The sequence below is a fragment of the Choloepus didactylus genome, chromosome 27, assembly GCF_015220235.1.
Source record: "Choloepus didactylus isolate mChoDid1 chromosome 27, mChoDid1.pri, whole genome shotgun sequence".
NCBI classification, from domain to species: domain Eukaryota; kingdom Metazoa; phylum Chordata; class Mammalia; order Pilosa; family Megalonychidae; genus Choloepus; species Choloepus didactylus.
In genome coordinates this window covers 1,126,578-1,147,147 of record NC_051333.1, presented here as the reverse complement: position 1 = coordinate 1,147,147, position 20,570 = coordinate 1,126,578, and the positions used below count along the sequence as shown (strand labels likewise).

Here is a 20,570-nt window from a genome sequence, read left to right as displayed (position 1 = left end):
CCTAAGCTAAACAATGGATTTTAGTTATTAGTACAATTATAAAAATGTGATTTCATCATTGGTAACAAATGTACCACATCAATCCAAAGTGTTAATAATAGGGTGTTATATGGGAATCCCGTGATTCATGCATGATTGCTCTGTAAACTCCAACTTCTCTAATAACACACACACACACACATAAACACACACACACACACCACCACCACCAATCTAGAGGGAAGAGGAGTGTTGGCTCATGAGTTTGGGACCACTGTCCTGCATGAACACCAGGGCTGGGTCCTACAGATGGGAATGGGCACAGATGTTGTGGGGGTGAAGGAGCAAGGTGAACACTTGGTACCCCTAATCCTCAGACAACCTACATACAAAACTCAGGGTCTTTTCTTCTTCTCACAATCATGCATTGCTTTACTGTCATTGTATTTGAAAACGGGTGTCCCTCGAAAAGCAAAACTTTGGTACTACATTGTCTAGCTTGGCCCAGGAAAATTGTTTTATTATGGTCCTGAACCTCCTCCTCAAGTCCCAGATTGAGAGCTGCGTAGCGAAACTAATATTCAAGCCCATCTGAAATGAGACTCCGCTGCAGGCTCTCGAGCCCACTGCTTCTTTTTTACTTCTCCATCTCCATTAATGCAGCAGCAACCAAGACCTTAAAGTTTGGCGCTATGGTAACTACATTACCCAGAAGGCGATGCCGGGCCACGGAATTACTTCCGGTGCTTGCGACCCGCGTCAGGGCGGAACTTCCGGCGTCGTCCTCGCGGCCATCCTTTGGGCCACTGGTTGGGGCAGTGGGTCTCTGGAGAGGCTCCCGCGCGCCGGGACGGGCCTGAGGTAATGAGCGGGAGGGAGAGGCGGGAGGCGGGTGTGAGGGCGGAGGCGTCCCCGCGGTGTCCCCGCCTCTGGGTGGGGCAGGGCCGGCAACGTGCGGCCGCGGCCCTGGGGTCCCTGCACCCCCGACAGTGCCCCCTCGGCCCGACCCTCCGCCCGGCGTCTGCGGGAACCGGCTGTGAGGGGCCGAGGCCCCGGGGAAGGGCGGCCGACAGCGTCCTGCGTTCTGAGGGCGCCGCGAGGCTTGGACAGGCGGACTCCGTCTGTGCTTCCCGCGTCTCCCGAGGCTGCTGGGGGCGGGGACGGGCTGGTGGGGCTGGGGTGAGGAGGCCAGTGCGGGGGCGGACGGGAGAGCCCTGGGGGGACTGGAGCACCGAGGCGGCGGCAGAGCGGGGAGGGGTGAGTCAATCTGCAGTGAAAGCTTGGGCAGGACTTCCTGCTGCATCGTGAGGCCCATCCCGGTTTGTTGTTGTTTTTCCTGAATACCTGGAAGGACTGAGAAGAGGGAGCACGTTTCATGGGGAAGGTTAGCTGTTGGGTTTTGGACATGGTGGTTCTGAGATGTCCCCGAGAGGTGGTGTCACACGGGCATCTGAACACTCCTGTCTGGGGTCCTGGGAGGAGTCATTGGTGGAGATACCCAAGGGGTGGTGGGTGGTGGCTTGGACCAGGGCAAGGCCTGGGGCTCATAGTTAGGAAAGAGGATCTTAGAGGTGTTATTTCCCATCAGGCCCTGGGTGAGGAGGGGAGAGGCGGGCGGGGCTGGAGGTTGGGGTGGATTCCTGTGTCCACAGTGGCTCTGGCCTGTGTCTGCAGGAGAGCAGGATGTAAGGAACTGGGCCTGTGCTGGCCACCGAGGTGTGCACTTTCCACTCCAGGCTCAGCAGGCCCCTTTCCTCTTGTGTGGAGAACCGGGAAGTTCAGCTACACCTAGGGAGCAGCCCTGTCCCAGATGAGACACATCCATGTAAGGTTTCCCTCCAGCTGGTAAGAGGCTTCACTGTGGTCTGAAGCCCAGATCTAAGACAGTCAGGGTCCCCTTACTCCAGGCTTGTGCCGATGGTAAAAGGGTTGGAGGAGGCTTGGGGGTTTTACCACGGTCATTTCTTTCTCATGGACTTATTCTTTCCGTAGGTTCCTATGGCTGCAAAAGTGCTTATAGAGTGTTCAGAGGTAAATAGAGGGTGTCCGAAGCCCTTCTCCTCCTTGACTTCTACCTACATAATCTCTAGGAATTTGGCATTCTTCTGTTCTCCCTTGCCTTCCGTATGTGCATGCTAGAAGGTGGGTACCCACAGGACCAGGGATCTGGGGTGAGTCCAGGCCAGCGGTTATAAGGAGATGTTCCCATTTCTGGCTGCCAGTGGATTGAGGTGTAGAGGCCATTACACGCACAGTTTTCAGTACTGGAGGATGTTTGGAGGTGAGACTGGGCTGAGAATGCTCAGGAAACCCCCGGTCTCCTTTAAGTCTGGTGGAAACAGAGAGGACACAGGAGTTAGCCCTAGGATAGTAATGAGGAGCTGCTCCTTCATTCTGAGCATGGTGGTGGTTACAGACGGTTTAGAGCAGAGGAAGGGAGTGATATTAAGACCCAGTTGTAACAGGCTCCCCCACAGCAGAATGCAAAGCCTGTGGCGTTGGGGGTAGAGGGAGCTGCCGCAGTGGTGTAGGTGAGTGCTGGTGGTTCTGCATCAGGGTGGTGTCTGTGGAGACGGGCGATGTGGTCGGAATCTACATTTGTGTTTGTTTGTTTTTTTTTAATGCATTTTTAAAATTGTGAACTTTAACATATATACATAACATAATGACTTTCAAAGTACAATTTAACAAGTTGTTAGCAAATTTCAAAGAATGTTATGGGTTACAGTTCCACAATTTCAGTTATTTCCATTATTGTAAAATAGAGCGTATATACAGAAATGTGTTAACTTTCAAAGTACAACTCAACAAGCAGTTAAGTAATTTCATAAAATGTTATGGTTACAGTTCCACAGTTTCAGTTCTTGCCTTATTGTGACTTATAGGATATACACAGAAAGGTGATAACTTTCAAAGCTCAATTCAATGAATAGCTATAGAGCAAATTTCAAAGAATGTTATAGGTTACAGTTTTCAACATTTCAGTTATTACCTTCTAGCTATTCTAATACCCTAACATGAAATATGTATGTTTATATAAAGTTTCAGTATTCATAATCCTTTGTTAAATCCTGCCTTGTCTGTTGCTAATCCTTCCTCTTGTTTAATCTCTTTCTCTGTCTTCAGGGGTGTCTTGGCAGTGACTACCCTAACTTGTTCATATTGAAAGGGGTTGTTGACATAATGGGGAAGGGGCGGCCCCTGACTGTTGTTCTTATAGAGGCTATTGCCTCTGGGTTTTAGAACTTGTCTGGTGGAGTTAAGTTTCTGAGAGATAAAACTTAGTGATTGAATCTTTTATAAAATCTCAGATAGGGACCTAGGTATTTCAGGACTACTTTTGGTAAGGGCATGACATACTGTGGCCATTTGGGATATCTAGCTGGAGCTTGCAAAACAGAAACCTCCAGGATAGTCTCTGGACTCTATTTGAGATCTCTTAAGCCACTGTAACATTATTTTGTTACGTTTGTTTTCCCCCTTTTGGTCAAGTAGGCATTTTCAATCCCTTGATGCCAAGGCCAGGCTCATTCCTGGGAGTTGTGTCCCACGTGTTCAGGGAGATTCATTCCCTTGAGAGTCTTGTCCCATGTTGGGAGAGTTTAATGAGTTTATTTGCCAAGTTGGGATTGGAGGGAGAAAGGCCACATCTGAGCAAGAAAATATGTTCTCTGGGGGTGCCTCTTAGGCATAATTATAGGAGGGCTCAGCCTCCCATTTACAACCCTAAGTTTCACAAGAGCAAGCCTCAAGTCAAGGGCCTGATTTATTAAGTAATGGGTTCCTAATATCACATAACATGTTCTGTCCCAAGATAAAGTCAGTTTCTCACAGTATCTCTACTTAGTTGTACAATCATCATCACTCTCAATTTTAAATAATTATTAGAACATAAAACATCTCATAACTCTTAACAGCCAATTATTGATTCCTAATATTAGTATACTACTGGTAAAATATTCCTATTAAATATAGTCTATTACATGTAAAGGGTAGTTTTTCCATATACCACTGTTGTTGGCTCTTTGTACCAGTGTCATACCTTATAAGCATATCATGCTAACACTTATGTATGTTGTGTAATGTAGTACTACTCTCTGGGTTATATGCCTTTAAACAACCACTTTTGAACGTGTTTGCTTTCAATGTGGCACTGATACTTTTAATCCCATTAGTGAACCATAATCACCCCTGTCCATTCCCATACCATTAAGTTCACCCTCATTATCATGTCTGTACATATTAGATACTCATTCTGCCTTCACCAGCTTCTGTCTGTCTCTAGGTCCCCTATATTTTACATTATAAGACACTGATTTTACATTGTTCGTGGAGTTCATATTAGTGGTAACATACATTACCTCTCCTTTTCTGTCTGGCTTATTTCACTCAGCATTATGTCTTCAAGGGTCATCCACGTTGTCATGTTTCAAGACCTTTTTCCTTCTTACTGCTGCATAGTGTTCCATCATATGTATATACCACATTTTGTTTATCCACTCGTCTGCTGAAGGACACATGGATTGTTTCCACCTCTTCACAGTTGTGAACCGTGCTGCTGTGAATGTCAGTGTGCAAATGCCTGTTCCAGTCACTGCTTTCAGACCTTCTGGGTATATACTGAGAAGTGAAATTGCTGAATCGTAGGGTAACTCGATGTCTGCTTTTCTGAGGAGCCGCGGAAGTGTCTTCCACAGTCACTGCACCACTGTACAGTCCCACCAGCAATGAATGAAAGTTCCAGTTTCTCCACAGCCTCCAGCTTCTCTAGTTTCCAGTTTACATTTGTTTTTAAAGTGGGTCCAACCTGTTTTTCCAACGTGAATGGTAGGAGGAAAAGAAGTGTCAGATGTGACCTGAGTTGAGTGACCTTAGCGGCTGGAAGGATGAAAATGCCATCAGCTAAGATGAGAAAGTCAATGATAGGAGTAATTTCAGTGGTAATATTAGGCTTTAGGTTATGGCTTTAGGAAGGCCGAGACTGGTGAGAGAACCTCTTTGCAACACAGAGTGGCGGAAGACTAAGGTTATCCAAAATCTGTGGGTAGTTCTGGGTTGCTGAGGATGGGATCCTGATTGCATTTACCAAGCACCCTCTGATGCCATGTGCAGGGCGCTGTGTGGAGAGGCCAGGGAGATGGATGTGATGTGTAGGGAGTGGCAGTTTCAGTGAGTGGTAGGGGATGGAGGAAGGTGGGGTGCATTAGAAGTGTGCATGTTGCGAGGACTATATACCAGAAGCCCCAGCATCCTGTTACTGGGACTTGAGGTAGACCAGAGATGCAAATTTGGTTATGACTGGAAAGCACAATCTTAGGGATCAGGGTGAATTGACTCACAGGAGAGGGCAGGACACTGCTTTCCAGACCCAGTGCTTCCATGTCCTCAGTCTCTCCATCGCATTGGCCTCTTACAGGCTCCGGATGGGTGCAGGAATCAGTGGCACATGAGCAGAGAGTGGACACCAGTGGCCCAGGGCCTGGGATCACTACTGACTTGGGGGACTGGGGAAGAGGGTATGCAAGGGGTGCATGTTTGGGGAGTGCTTGGACTGTGGGGCAGGAAGCTGCACATCACCTCATGTGTCCCCATCGTGGCAGGGCCATGTGACCTTTGAGGACGTGGCCGTGTACTTCTCCCAGGAGGAGTGGGGGCTCCTTGATGAGGCTCAGCGATGCCTGTACCGCGATGTGATGCTGGAGAACTTTGCACTTACGGCCTCCTTGGGTAAGGTCCACACATCACCTCACATCCTGGGTTGGGCTCTGCTCTTCCCCGTTTCCCTAAGATCAGGTCTTTCCTTCCCTAAACTGGACCCTGGGCTCTGCTTCCTTCCCCAGTTTCCTGGAATAGGTGATGGGGACGTAGGGTGGGGCTCTGTCCTCTACCCCCTTCCCTGGCTCTCCCAAGACCTGCTGCCTCAGCAGCCTTGGAGGACAGATTGTGGGGGAGTCTCGGCCACATCTCGGATCTCTCCTTGTCGGGTGACGGTCCCCAGATCCATTACAGTCACGTGGCCCAGATTCTGCCCCTACCTCCGGCTGCCATAACCTGGTCATTCCTCTGCCAGGAGCTGAGGCACCAGCATGGTCACTGTTTGGGTTGTTCTCTAAGACCGCCCTTCAAAGTTCTTCTTGTAATATTTAGATTTCTTTCCTGTGGTCTGTCAGGTGTTGGGTTGGTGGAGCCCATTGCTGGCCACTCACTGGCCCTGTGTCTCCCTTAGGATCTGCATCTCCCAGGACCCATGAACTTACCCAGCTGGAGTGGCGGAGGGAGCCCTGGTTGCCTGACCAAGGGGCTGTGACTCCAGCCTCCTCAAGAGGTGCTTGGGGGTCTGGTGGTGACGAGTGGGAGCTAGGGGAGGGTGTGAATCCAGGGCTGGGATCAGATCCTACCAGGAAACGTTCCAGTGTTGACTGATACTTTGGTGCCACAGCAAGTGGCCATAGCTAATTTCTGTCTTTTCCTCCCAGGTGGCCCTTTTTTCACTGTGCTGTGAATCATGACCCAGGGGTCCCCTGCCTCACTGTCCTCCCTGTGTCCCCTGTTCCTTTCCCTGCTGCTCCAAGGCGGCCTTCACTCAGTGTGCCCTGAGGAAGGCTCCTGTGCTTTTACAGCCCTTGACCCCAGTTGCTCAGTTGAAGTAGGTGTTCCTGGGCCTGGACATGCCCTGCGGCACAGCACTCTCATGTCCTCCCGGGGAAGACCACACACAGCCATTTGAAGAAAAGTACATTGCTACCCCTGCCTTTATTTCATTTGCTGTCCCCAAACCTTATGAGACAACCCCAATTCTGTGAGCTTGTGAGGTCCAGCAGTGCATGCTGAGTGCCTTTTCACCCTGACCTCATTCCCCCAGCCTTCCAGCAATCCATGCTCTCATTAATGGGTGTCCTAGACACACGCTTGTGATGGGGCTACCCTCTACCACCAAAGTCTGCAGGCATCTCATCTGGATTTCTCTGTTTTCAGGTTATTGGCTTGGAGTGGAGGCTGAGGAGGCTCGTTCTGAACTGAGTGTTTCTGTAGAAGAAGGATCACAGATCAGGAATCTCAAGACAGGTCCACCCACCCAGAAGGGCCAACTTGGTGCAATGTGTGGCCCTGTCTTCAAAGATAATTTACAAGTGCCTCTGCATCAGGGAGCCCATCTTGGGCAGAACCCATACACTTATGGGGCATGTGGTAAACAATTCAGCACAGACCTTCACCAGCACCAGAAACTACGTACTGGAGAGAACCCTTTCAGGACAGAAGGCAGCAGGGTCTCTATTATGAAGAGCCATAGGATTCACCTCTCAGAGAAATCCTTCCAATGTGGGGAGGATGGGAAGGACTTTCCAACCAGCTTGGGTCTTCTTGAGTATCAGGTGACTTGTGGTGGAGAGCCACAGAGGAGCACAGAGTTTGGGGAGGCCTTTCACCCTGGAAAAAGACATTACAGATGCAGTGAATGTGGAAAAGCTTTCAATAAAAAACGCTTACTTGTTCAGCACCAGACACTACACCCTGGAAAAATGTCCTTTAGGTGCAGTGAATGTGGGGAAACCTTTAGGTACAACACCAGCCTCATTAAACACCAGAGAGTCCACAGTGAAGAAAAGACTTTCGTGTGCAGTGAATGTGGAAAAGCCTTCACCCATAACTACTTACTTGTTTATCACCAGAGAGTTCACACTGGAGAAAAGCCTTTTGTTTGCAGTGAATGTGGAAAAGCCTTTACTCAAAACTACTTACTTGTTCGGCACCAGAGAGTACACACTGGGGAAAGGCCTTATAGGTGCAGTGAATGTGGAAAATCCTTTAGCCTCAATGCTGACCTCATTCAACACCAGAGAATTCACACTGGAGAAAAGCCTTTCACATGCCATGAATGTGGGAAAGCCTTTAGGCATAAATCCACCTTTCGTAGGCATCGGATAGTTCACACTATAGAAAAGCCTTATGAGTGCCGTCAATGTGGGAAATTTTTTAGTGAACGCTCTGGACACAACATTATTCAACACTAGAAAATTCACACTGGAGAAAAGCCTTTTATGTGCAGTGAATGTGGAAGGTGCTTTAGAGAAAATTCTAGCCTTATTAAACATGAGAGTTCACACTGGAGCCATGCTGTATGTGCCGGTTGGAATGTATTATGTCCCCCAGAAAAAGCCATATTTGGTGCAATCTTGTGGGGCAGACAGAATAGTGGGGATTAAGTTGGAATGTTTGGATTAGGTTGTTTGCATGGAGGTGTGCCCCACCCAGCTGTGGGAGGTGACTCTGGTGGGATACTCCCATGGAGGTATGGCCCCACCCATTCGGGGTGGGCCTTGATCAGTGAAGCCATATAAATGAGCTGGCTCAAGGAGAGCAAACGCAGTGCAGCTGTGAGTGATGTTATTTGAAGAGGAGCAAGCTTGCTAGAGAGGAATGTCCTGGGAGAAGCCATTTTGAAACCAGAACTTTGGAGCAGATGCCAGCCATGTGCCTTCCCAGCTAACAGAGGTTTTCCGGACGCTATTTGCCATCCTCCAGTGAAGGTACCCAATTACTGATGTGTTACTTTGGATACTTTATGGCCTTAAGACTGTAACTGTATAGCCAAATAAACCCCCTTTTTATAAAAGCCAATCCATCTCTGGTGTTTTGCATTCCGCAGCATTAGCAAACTAAAACACTGTATGAATGCGGTGAATGTGGCAAATTTTTTCGCTATAGCTCCAGCCTTATTCTGCATCTGAGGTTTCACCCTTGAGAAATGCCTTATGAGTGCAGCGATATGGGGGATTTTTTAACCAGTGGTTGAACCTTATTCTTTCAGTAACCAGAGAGTTGACAATGGAGAGAAGCCTTTTCTTGCAGTGAATGTGAGAAAGTCTTTAGCCACAACTCCATGCTTAATGGACCCCGTGGATTTGTAGTGGAGAGAGGCATTAAAATGTTGCATGTGGGTAATTCGTATACATACATCCCACTTTCAACACCAGAGTCTTCACCCTGCAGAAAGGACCTATGAGTGCAGTGAATGTTGGTGAATGTTTTATAAAATGATTTATAAAATGGTTCCATCTCATTTGGCAGCAACAACTTCTAAACAGAGAACAGCCGTTGGAGTTTGGCAAATGTGGAAAAGCCTTCAGCTGAAGGTCTTCTCTGACTCATCGACAGAACCTTCACAATCCACATAGGCCTTGTGATTTCGATGAATGTGTGTGTGAAAGAGCTTCAGTCTGAGGCACACCCTACTGTAGAAAGACGAAAGTGCCAGGAATGTGCTGACTCCTTCAGCATAAACCGGTTTTCAACCGAGATAGGCTCTGAGAGTAGCCTTCATGAGGGAGCCATCAATTGAACTTTGTTTACCCAAATCGGTACCTTAGGAAGATTTTCTGTGAGTTCTGTGATGGAAACTGCCTAGTGTGTTGCATGTCCTCACCTGTCCGTAGACTTTATGTGAGTTATCTCAGTGCCAGGGCTGGAAGCAGCAGTCATCTCAACCCTCCCAGCTGGCTGGTCCCCACATTGTCCATCATTCCAGTCCTTTGAGGGAATCAAGATATGTTGCATTAAGTCATTAAGCGAATATTTCATGAGGTAGCATTTTAATTTTTCCATGATATAATTTTCACTGGTGTGTGTGTGTGTGTGTGTGTGTGTGTATTATATCTTTAGCAGGTGCTGTAGACTTTACCATCTATGTCTTAAATTATCAGATGCTAACTTAATTCCAGTGAGATAAAGAAATATTACTTGTATTTTTATTTGATTAGTAACTGGCTGGATTATTGTAGTGACATCCATCTACCCAGCTTCCCATTATTCCCACCTGCCAGAGTTAAAGCTCCTGACGTCACCCTCAGAAAGTAGCCTCAGGTAGTCCCAGAGCCATTTTGGGATGACAGTGGTTTCCACTAATCACTGGTTAATCTACTGTTTTCATCAATGAGCTGGGGCATAAATTGATCCACAAACTAATCTGATCAAAGTTGACCTCAGGAAGTCTCTTCCCAGCCCCAGTTCTCTCCAGCAAGTTAGCCATCTACAATTTAGCCTTTGTCTCCAGTCACCTACCCATTCACTCTCAGTTGCCGTTCACCACAACCTCCCCTGGTTTTAGGAGTGTCATGCTTGATTGTCCACACTGTTGCAAATGAAGTCATTTCCTTTGGGAAGAGATCTGTGTTACAGCCTTTCCCCAGGCAAAATCTTTGAATCACTTCTCTGGAGCTGTGATTTCAGGTAGTACTGTGCTGGCTTCCCTGAGTGACATCCAGATTTAGGAGCTGAGCACTGGGGCCCAGTGTCGTGTGGATCTTAGCATCTGTTCTCCTCAGCTTGCCTCTCCTGGAGGGGAACCACCACCTAAGAGCCAGGGCAGAGGTGATCAGGGTTTCCAGCGTTCTCAGTGGTGCCACGTCCAAGTTAGTCTCTCCCTTGTTGAGTGGAACAAGGAAGCCGGCACCCCTTGTCTGCACTTACTTGGGACACGTCCTAAGCAACCGTCAGCTGGAGCAGGATGAGAATTGCTGGCAGAATGTCTCTTCTAGGAAGATAGCCATCTGGCAGGTGGGAAGAGGGAGCGCTGTTTCCTTGGCTGCATTAGTCTAGATTGGAATTTCCATCTCACTGAATTGGGGAGGGGAGGGAGGGAGTGGTCTTGGTTCAAATACCACTGCTTTTGATGTTCTTACAAAATTTTAGATTTTCTTCAGTAAATGTTTCTTTATTAACTGTATGCCCCAGGACCATTTGTAGACAGGTTTAATGTTTTAGTTGTTTTTTTATGTTTTTATCAGTTCGTTTTTTCAGGAATTGGTCTGATTCTCACACTCATGCTTGATGTTGATGCAGATGTTTAACTTTTTAAGAACCTGCCACATTTTGGTTACTCCATTTCATATTCCTTCCAGGAGTATGTAAGATTTCCATTTTCTTCACATTCTTAACAACACTAAGACATTGGCCATATTTTTGGGCCATTTTCATGTGTGTATCAGTATTTCATTGTGGTTTTAATTTGCATTTCAGTGATGACTCAGTGATGAACCTTTATTTCAAGATTTTATTTGCCATCTGTAGGTCTCCTTTAGTGAAGTGTCTGTTGAGATCTTTTGGCTATTGTTTTAATTGGTTGGTTTCACATTATTGTTTAGAGAATTCTTAATATATCCCTGGATACAAGTTCCTTATTTGTAATTTGCCAGCATTTTTTCACAGCATATCATTTGTCTTTGATTTATTAAAAGTATCTTTCTTGGAGCCAAATATCTTAATTTTGAGGAAGCCCTATTTCATCCATTTATTCTTCTACTGATTTTGCATTTACCTTTTGTACACACACAAAAATGTTTTCCTAATTGAAAGTCACAAGTATCTGTATTTTTGCAAAAGCTGTATTAATTTAGGTTTTACATTTTCTTTTGTGACCTATTTTGCCTTAATTTTTGAGTATGGTGTGAGGTTTAGATCAAAGTTTTTTTTTTTAGATGTGGAAATCAAGGTGCTCCAGGAAGACTTGTTGACAAGACCATCCTCTCTGCACCTAATTGCTTTCACATTGTCACAGGACAATACATCTAATGAGGAATCTGGTAATGAGAACACTGATTCTTTCTCTCTTTGCTGCTCTCATAGACCACCTGATGTTTTCTGTTCTGATAGTGAAGAACCAGTTATTCCTTCTGATATAGAAGCATATTTAACAGAACATTTACCTAAAAATACTCAATTACAATTCCCAAATGATGAAAAGTGGAAAGGCCTTACTATAATAACTGAGACAGAAGTTTCATACCCTTCAAGTCCCATATTAGAAAATTGTACTGAAGAGGAAGCTAAACAGCTAAAAGAACTGTGAACATTTTTTAAGAAAGGAGAAAGGCCCTCTCAACCTTCTTAGATGTAGATAACAATCACCTAGTCCTCTAGAAACAGGATGGGCTGCAGCTGTTACTTGAATCATAGAGAAACTGTAAATAATGTAGTAAGGTTGAATACAGTCCAAATCAAATGCATGTTTATGCATATGATGTAATGGCTAAACTAATCAATAAAATAGTATTAAAAAACTGTGTTAACAAGTTGGAGGCAAGTAATAGTAATCTCTTTTCTACTTTTTATACATGTGAAAGTATGTTACATCACTCTTACAGAAATCGTAGGCTAATCAGGTCGTGATTCAGTGGGCTTCAGCTTCTTTCCAGCAATGTCCCACTCAGCAGTATAGAGATAGACTAGGTTAAAAGTAAAGTGCACTCAAGACAAGAATTAACCTTTAACACATTTTTACTAAAAGAGCACTTAAGGTAAGAGGAACAAGTTTACAATGTAACAATTGATACATTACCAAGCCTAGGAGCCCCCACTCCTCCAGATGCAGCTGGACATGAGATCAGAGAGCTCCCCTTGTCTCAGTTGCAGAAAATTTATAGCCCTTGGTTTAGAGTAACTTTAAGTCACATTCTAATTTTACATTAAATGATGCTTCATGAACATGATTGTCTCACGAAGCAGAGCATCTCAACCCATGAGTTGTTCAAGATCAAAGGAAGGTATCCATGTTATCAGAGACTTAGCCTTGAATACCCGTGAAACTCTAGTGATAATATTTTTACTAATTAAGCTATGATTTCTTTAAGAGTAATATAACAAACTTTTACTTGTATAAAAATTAGAAAAGAGATTACTGTTACTTGTCTCTAACTTGTTAATGTAGTTTTTTATACTATTCTATTGATTAGATTAGCCATTACATCATATTGATAAACATGCATTTGATTTGGACTGTATTCAACCTTGCTACATTATTTACAACTGCTCTTTGATTAAAGTAACAGCTGCAGCCCATCCTGTTTCTAGAGGACTAGGTGATTACATGTTACCTGTATCCAAGGAGGTTGAGAGGGCCTTTCTGCTTAAAAAATATTCACAGTTCTTTTAAGTGTTTAGCTTCCCCTTCAGTATAATTTTCTAATATGGGACTTGAAGGGTTTGAAACATCTGTCCCAGTTATTATAGTAAGGCTTTTCCACTTTTCATCAGTTGGAAATTGAACTTGAGTGTTTTTTGGTAAGTGTTCTGTTAAATATGCTTCTATATCGGAAGGAATAACTTGTTCCTCACTATCAGAACAGAAAACATCAGGTGGTCTATGAGAGCAGGATGGAGAGAAAGAATCAGTGTTCTCATTATCAGATTCCTCAGTAGACATACTATCCTGTGACACCCTTGCCCGCTGATTTTTCTCTTCAAATTCTACATAACTCATCCTATCATTAATTTGATTAATATCTGGCTCTCCTTATGATTCTATGTTTATTCCATAAGGGCTAATCAATGTTGCTCTCTGAAATTCTTGCCGTTTCGGAAATTGGCCATACCCATGGGTAGGATGTATTTGATTATGGTCAGTAGCCGATTATTCAAAATATAGACTGCATTACCTGTATGTTCTGACAGTAGAGTTCTTTTACCTGGATTAAAATCTAAAGGATATTTACAGTATTCTGTTACTAGTTTATCTAATTCAGGGTGATTAAAATCCAAATACCATATAATTGCTTTGTTCCCCTCTTTGGGGAAATTCCAAAATGAGTAATTATAGTATACAGCAGAACATTGTTTAGGATTACATTTAGATTCAAACTTTCCCCCACATCAAGTGGCATTTTTACAGCAAAGAAAAATCAAAGTTCCACGTGGGGTCAGAGTCATCACCACATCCCCAAGTCCTGGTGAGTTGAAGGCTATTGAGATCGTCATTCTGGAAGATCTTCTCCACGCTGATGGGTCCAGGATCTCCTTCCTGGCTAGTAGGTGTTGTGGCAGATGAGAAGACTCGGCAGATGGGGTAGCTTCCTCCACAGAGGAAACAGTTGTTGCTGGGACATACGGGCTTGATATCAGTGCCAGTCAAGCTCGTTTGCAAAGCTCTGTGCCTGGTTGGATGCTCTTATATCTCCTAGAGCTCTCACTAGATAGAATAGGTGATGGCAAAGCAAAGTGTACATGATTACAATTTATCAAATGTCTTTTTAACTCTTCAGTAGTAACCCGTGTGCTGTATCCCATTGTTATTGGAAGGAAGCACTCAGAATTTGGGTTGGTATCATAAAACAGATATTTTCTCTTCAGGAACTCTTCTGCACGTTTTACACATATACTTCAGGGTGATTAAAATCCAAATACCATATAATTGCTTTGTTCCCCTCTTTGGGGAAATTCCAAAATCAGTAATTATAGTATACAGCAAAACATTGTTTAGGATTACATTTAGTCTTAGTTACAATAAAGACAATGTCAAAATGATGCATTACATTCCTAACAGGATGAGGAGTGTACAGAGCTCATAGGGCAGATTGAAGTTTCCCCTTACATTCTTCACCACTAAGGCCTGTAGTGAGGTTTTATGAATATGTATAAAACAGCAGCATTTCCCTGTCCCCCTCCATAGTCACTTACTCTTTCTTCTTTTTCCTAGAATTTGGAAGCCATGTCAGAATCCTGCAAATCAATACTATACATATAGTAATAATTATTAGGATGACTACTGGCTTAGCATAAGTTAATATATAAATTATTCCACCAAAGATGCCTTTGGTAGCAGTACTCACAAAGCTGGCAATTGTTTTCGCAGCTGAGGCAGCAGCAGGCCAGACATCCTCCAATGCATCTCCTAATTGCTTGACCAACTCTGGAGTGTCCCCTTCAAGTAAATCCAGTCTGAGAAGGTCAGACTTGATGTCTTCCATCTGCTCTTCATTGCTGGCCCAGGTACCAGTGACCTTGACTTCAAACTTCTTCAGCTTGGCTAAGATTCCATTTAGGTGTGTCAACCTCAGTTGTATTTTTGGTATGTGAAAGTTAACCAAAACAACAGTTTCTCTTTAGGCAAAGGTTTCTTTTTATTTTTTCAAAGCGTGTTACCATGTCATTGACAGTGACAATTTAGGATTGATACGGAGATATATTACAGTCTGTAGTAACTGACATAACTACAAAACTGCCATTCTTTAAAGGAATGAATTCTAAGTAAGGAGATGAAACTGCTTTTCCAGTTACTGGACGTTTACTCCCAGTTTTATTGCCACAAGGTTGATGTAGACTAATTTCTTCACAAATAAGATAATCTCTTTCTTCACATCCTCTAGGCCCTAAATAATATAATTCAGAACATTCTTGACTAATGTGTGTATAAGGTTGATGTAGCTTTATTAAAGTAAGCTGAGTTCCTGTTTTTACTAAATGTTCAATGTTTAATACTTGCCAGTTAGTATAGAATACTTTGTTAGGTAGAATTATTTGATATCCCTATTTCCCAGATACTTTTAATTGGAGATGTGTAAGTTTTCTTTATATCATATAATGCTGCATGCTATTCACTTAACTATTTGCATACCATGTTGAGGAATATAAGACCTTCATTAATCCATGTTCCGTTTAATATTCCCCAGTCAATTCTCCCTTCTGCGGAGAGCATTCTGGAATTTTGTATATAAGATAGTATCAACATAGCTGTAGTTAATTCATCTATGTGCTGAGTGTCCTCCATGGTGGCTTCCACGAGAGTCACCACATGGTCTTCTGGCATCTGTAATCCATCAGCTGACTGATGACTGTTTAAGCTGCAAAGTTTAGATACTGTTGGTATTGAATCAGCCATCGCGAGGCTGACTTTCTGAAGTCTTTGAGTGTTAGTGAGGCTTCTTCATCCTCATTTTAAGGGCAAGAATTTACTTCCTTTTGTTTACTCTTAATTTGTATATTAGACATATTGACTTCATTAACTAATCCCCATATCTTGTCTTCAGTTGGAAGTTCTTTAATATTAATAGTGTTATTCTCTATTTGAGTTATTAAAAGTTCATTTAATGAGCTAACCACACTATGTGACGTTTTTTAGCTTCTGCTATGCATTTCTGATATGGTGAGTATATCTTACATTTAGGCTCTACAATTTTCCTTTCCTGTTTACATATTGGTGCAGAGAACATTTTAGAATATGCTAATTGTCCCCAATCCCTTTTAATTTCAGAGATAGTCCATTTTGAGTAATAAAGGCAGAATTCACCTGGAGAAGACGGTGATTCATATTGACATTTAACTTGTTCTTATATATTGTTTGGGTCAGGGAATTGTCTCCAAAACTGACATGCATAAGGATGAATATTCTTAGCTTTAATAAAGTTAACAGATTCAGGTAATATGCTGCTTATATTCTTTTGAAAATATCCACAATCTCCTTCCCATAAGGAATAAGTAGTATGTGTGATATTTGGGAAGTAAATTAGCTCTGGATCATCATAAAATTGAGGAACCTATCTAAAGGTTCTCCATTAGAACTATTTTGGTTTTTTGACTCTGAAGGCAGGGCACAATCCTTCAATAGGCTAGTTATGTTATTTTCAATCATTGGAAATAATTTCTTATTTAGAGCTTGTTCTTGTTCAGTCATAGTTCTAGCAGCCTGCCACCAACTGTCATACATAGCATTGCCCCCAAGCTTACTATATGCACCAGTACGTGCATAATTTTGATCAGTGATAGGCTAATTTCTTGGTCTTATTATTTGTGGTTGAATGTAATACTTCCAGGCATTCAGCCTGGTGTTATCAGAGACACCACTAGATGGAGGTATAAGGCAATGATCCTGGATAGTTTCAGAAAATGCCCAAATTCTTTCTGAATTATATTTTACTAAACAGCAATACCCAAATTCTGGAAGACACTTCTGCTGCTGCTATTGCTCCTGAGTGTATGGCTAGTCTAGAGGTAAAGTAAAACGCAAGACAACTTCTTGCAATTGGGCAAATTCATTATCAGTAACTGAGTCAAGATTTTTTGTCCTTGAGTGATTAATCTGATTATCTTGTACCAAACTAGAGGTGTCTATCAAGAGGATTTGTGAGATACCCAGAGTTGTTCTGTTGTGAGATACCAGAAGTCTTTTGTTGAAAAGACCATCCTCTCTGCACCTAATTGCTTTCACTCCCATTGGGAATCAATCAATTTCTATTTCTTGTCTTACTGTTAGGTTGTGTTTATCCATCTGTCACTCTTATGCTATCAGCTGTCTTGGTCAATGTAATATTCTAATAAATTTTGAATCAGACTATATATTCCTCCAAATTTGCTTTTCTATTTCAAAGGTTTTTTCTTTCTTTCTCCTATTCTAGGTCATTTGCATTTCTCTATGAATTTTGTAATCTGCTTGACAATTTATACAAAAAGCCTGCTGGAAATCTGGTTGCCAAAACTTCTTAGAGAAGACGCTGTTTCTGGATTGAGCTAGAAGATCTTGCATTAGAAAGTAATGCTCACAGGATAATGTTGCTCTTTTAGTTTTCTAAGGCTGTCATAACAAATTACCAAGATTTACAGCTTAAACAACACATACTTGTTATCTTGCAGTTCTGTAGGTCATTATGTCCAACACGGATCTCACTGGGCTAAAATCAGGGTTTGGGCAGGGCTGAGTTTCTGGAGTCTAGGGGACAATCCATTTCCTGCTAATTAGATTTGTTGGCAGAATTCTGTTCCCTGTGGTTGTAGGACTGAGAGCCATTTTGTTGATGGCTGTAAGCTAAGGGTCATTCCTGGATGATTTAAGAATTTTTAAGGAAAAATTTCAATTATGCACAAACTCTGCCAAAAAAATTAAATAGGTTGGAATACTTTCCAATTATATAGGCCTAGCATTAACATAATATCCAGAGTAGCCAGTGATATTAAAACAGAACTGCAGACCCGTATCCACATACGCAGAGACACAAAACAATACTATCTAGTTGAATCCAGCCAGGTACATATATAAATAATAATACAGATGAATAGGTAATCAAATCTGGTTTATCCATAACATGATATACTATTCAATAATATAAAAATGAAGTACTGCTACAAGCAATAACATGGATAAATCAAGTGAAAGAAGCCAGGCATGGAAGACTATAGAGACTATGATTCCATGTGTATGAATCTAGAAATGGCAAACCTAAAGTAAAAGAATGCAGACCAGTGGTTGTCAGACCTGTGGGAGAAGGGACTGACTGCAGAAAACACAGGGGAACATTATTAGGTGGTAAAAGTTTTTCTATTGTGACTATTGGTGGTTCTATGACAGTATATATTTGCCACTAATTGAATTGTGCATTTAAAATTGGTGCATTTTATTGCATGTAAATTGCACCTAAATTAAATCAGTTTCAGGAAAAAATAATCCAAGGGTCCACAGAGTATAATGCATGAAGGAGTAAGTGAATGAAGCAGGGAGAAGAAAGTTCTTTTAGGTGGGAGGCCAATTAAAACAGACCAGTGGAGTTACAAAATTATCAGAAAGAGCTAATACTACTGCAGTTGATAAGGAAAAGGATTTTAATATAATTCAAAAAACTCTTTCACCTAATTATTTATACTTTATAGCATCTGTGTAGATAGACCTGAGTGGCATCAACTTAACAAAATGACCAAAGTTAGCATCACCAGGAATGGAAAACAGGTATCCTGTTCCTCATCTGGAGCATTGTGCTCTGGATATAAAAGAAAATGTCTTGTTTATTTAGGAAATACCAAACTATTCAGTGGTCAAGGGACGCATTATTCCCAATTTACTCCTCAGTTGAAACATTTCCACCTCCTTGCTCTACTCAACCTCCAGTGCCTTGCATTCTTCCCGTCAGCTACCTCATTATTCTCACTGCCACGTTTAGAGCAACCTCTTTTATCTTGTATTACCAGCCTAGGTATAATTCCCAGACAGGTAGAGTGTGGAGATGAACAGCAATATCGGGTACGCTAGTCCAATATTTTCAAAGTTTGGCCTGGAAGGAGAGACTTTGATATACTCAGATGATGTGTGAAAAGAAAATAACTTTCTCCTCGTATTTTCTGTCATTTTCTAGTGATTTGTTGTGCAGCAGAGGAAGGACCTACAAGGGAGATTCAAAGCTGGTGTCTCTGTGGCAAGAGGAGAGAGAGATGTGGCTCAGGGATTGATCCATTCTCAGGTGATTGGTGACCCTTGGATATTTGGTTGTACTGGAGTTTCAGGAAAGTCCATGGTCACCAAGGCAACATCTGCAAGGAATGGTGTCCTCGGGCATAATACTGCATTTGGGTAATGCCAGGTCACGGGACTGTGTCTCTGTCTCTGTCGTGGAGCAGAACTTGTTCCACTGATACGTCAGGTCTCGTCCTCCCAGGAGACACAGTTCTATTTCCCAATCCTTTGGTCTCACCACCCTGTTCCCTTTGCTCTCCAGAGATAGCTCAGGTGGACAGTGAGGCCTGGTGCTCTCGCTGAGGCATCCTGACTTAAATTGTCCAAGGAGACTGTCTAAGGCACCAGAGGGCCACCTCCAGGAGAACCCCAGTGTTGCCAGTGTTGCCTAGTGATGACTCGTTTCATTAAGCCCCAACAGTGGGAGGCAAGGAGGTCCTTGGCAGAACTTGTTTGATGGTCTGTAGCCCTCAGCCTTCCCTCCATCCCCGGAGCACCCCAGGGCCGGTTATGGAGGCAGCTCATTGAATGGCCCCAGAGGAGCCCAATGCCATCATGCCCTCTGGGACAGGTCAGATTTCCTGGACACTGAGCAGTGTGGTCTGAAGCTATGAATAATGGTTTTGACCAAATATGGAGTCTGGTCTTCAAAATTTGAGATTCCCACTCTATAATGGCATGGAAATGTTAGGAATATTTTTGAGTGTCCAAATTATAGAGACAAACATTTCCTTATAAACCCAGTGTATGTTGTTGTTTTTTCCTTTTTAAAAAATCTTCATGGACAGCATGCCCAGCAGGCCCTTGTATCTGTCTCTTGCTTCCACAATATTTGGGCTGAACATACTTGGGGAATATCCCCCCATCTTCAGCCTTGGACCACCCTTCAATGGCTCTCCAGTTGCAATTCCAGGACCATCTTCTCAGCCAGCTCCTGCTTCCAGGACTAGCACCATATTCTTTTCAGGTCGGCTCCCTGTTGTCAGCCAATTACGATCTTCCAAATCTGTCAGAATTATTCCTCTCCTATTAACCACTTTGGCCAACTCTGCATCTGTGGTCCTGCTACACCTGCCTGTCCCTGGGCTTCTACTTTGTTGACAATGTGTGGCCCTGAATGGCAGGACCACTTCTTTCTCTAGGTGGTAATGGAGAAGCCCACTGGCATCTAGAGTCTCTTGAAGGTTCAAAACAATGAGGGCATCTGTGTCCTCTTGCAGAATACGCAGAAGCCATCCCAAGATGAATGAGGTAAAACTCTGGGATGCCCTGGGAGCCTCCCTGGCCCTGGAGAAGAGCCTGAAGCAGGATCCACATTTGGATCAACAATTGCTGGGTTCTGCCCACACAGACCCTCCTCTCTGTGACTTCCTGGAGAGTTGCTTCCTAGAGGAGAAGGTGAAACTCCTCCAGAAGATGGTTGATCACTGACCACCTCAACAGGCTCATTGAAAGGCTCACTGCAAGCAGGACTAGGAGTCTCTGGAGCCCAAAGGCCTGTGATGGGCCCCTCTTTGTTTCACTGGTGTCCAGTCTTCTGCCTGAGCCCCTCCCTCCATCCAGGGGGCATCTTTTTGACCTAAAATAAATGATTAAATAGTCTTAA

General features: G+C 43.4%; 1 protein-coding gene and 1 long non-coding RNA gene across 9 annotated transcripts; both read left to right on the top strand.

Moving 5' to 3' along the window:
* The first annotated feature begins 786 nt into the window (after positions 1-786).
* LOC119520960 (zinc finger protein 419-like) lies at positions 787-9,497 on the top strand. 8 transcript variants are annotated; one of them, XM_037818851.1, is made up of 6 exons: positions 787-840; positions 1,716-1,804; positions 1,972-2,010; positions 5,580-5,706; positions 6,206-6,304; positions 6,955-8,233. In XM_037818851.1, exons 2-6 carry the CDS (start codon positions 1,790-1,792, stop codon positions 7,989-7,991), a joined length of 1,317 nt encoding a protein of 438 aa, XP_037674779.1. In that variant the 5' UTR covers positions 787-840; positions 1,716-1,789; the 3' UTR covers positions 7,992-8,233. The 8 variants fall into 8 exon arrangements, 7 of the variants coding, with proteins under 7 accessions (XP_037674779.1, XP_037674777.1, XP_037674781.1 ...); XM_037818849.1 differs by having other exon boundaries at positions 794-840; positions 4,523-5,706; XM_037818853.1 differs by having other exon boundaries at positions 796-840; positions 1,972-2,121.
* A 5,109-nt stretch (positions 9,498-14,606) lies between these two features.
* LOC119520980 lies at positions 14,607-20,570 on the top strand. Its single transcript, XR_005214266.1, has 4 exons — positions 14,607-14,739; positions 17,142-17,275; positions 18,867-18,971; positions 20,185-20,570. It is a non-coding gene; the product is annotated as an uncharacterized LOC119520980 (long non-coding RNA).

Bases quoted from the DNA above. Each gene is read 5' to 3' on its own strand.
- LOC119520960 (XM_037818849.1), top strand. From the start codon at position 5,511: ATGTTTGGGGAGTGCTTGGACTGTGGGGCAGGAAGCTGCACATCACCT. The intron at 5,707-6,205 runs GTAAGGTCCACA...TGTCTCCCTTAG, and splicing joins TGCACTTACGGCCTCCTTGG to GATCTGCATCTCCCAGGACC. The intron at 6,305-6,954 runs GTGCTTGGGGGT...CTCTGTTTTCAG, and splicing joins GACTCCAGCCTCCTCAAGAG to GTTATTGGCTTGGAGTGGAG.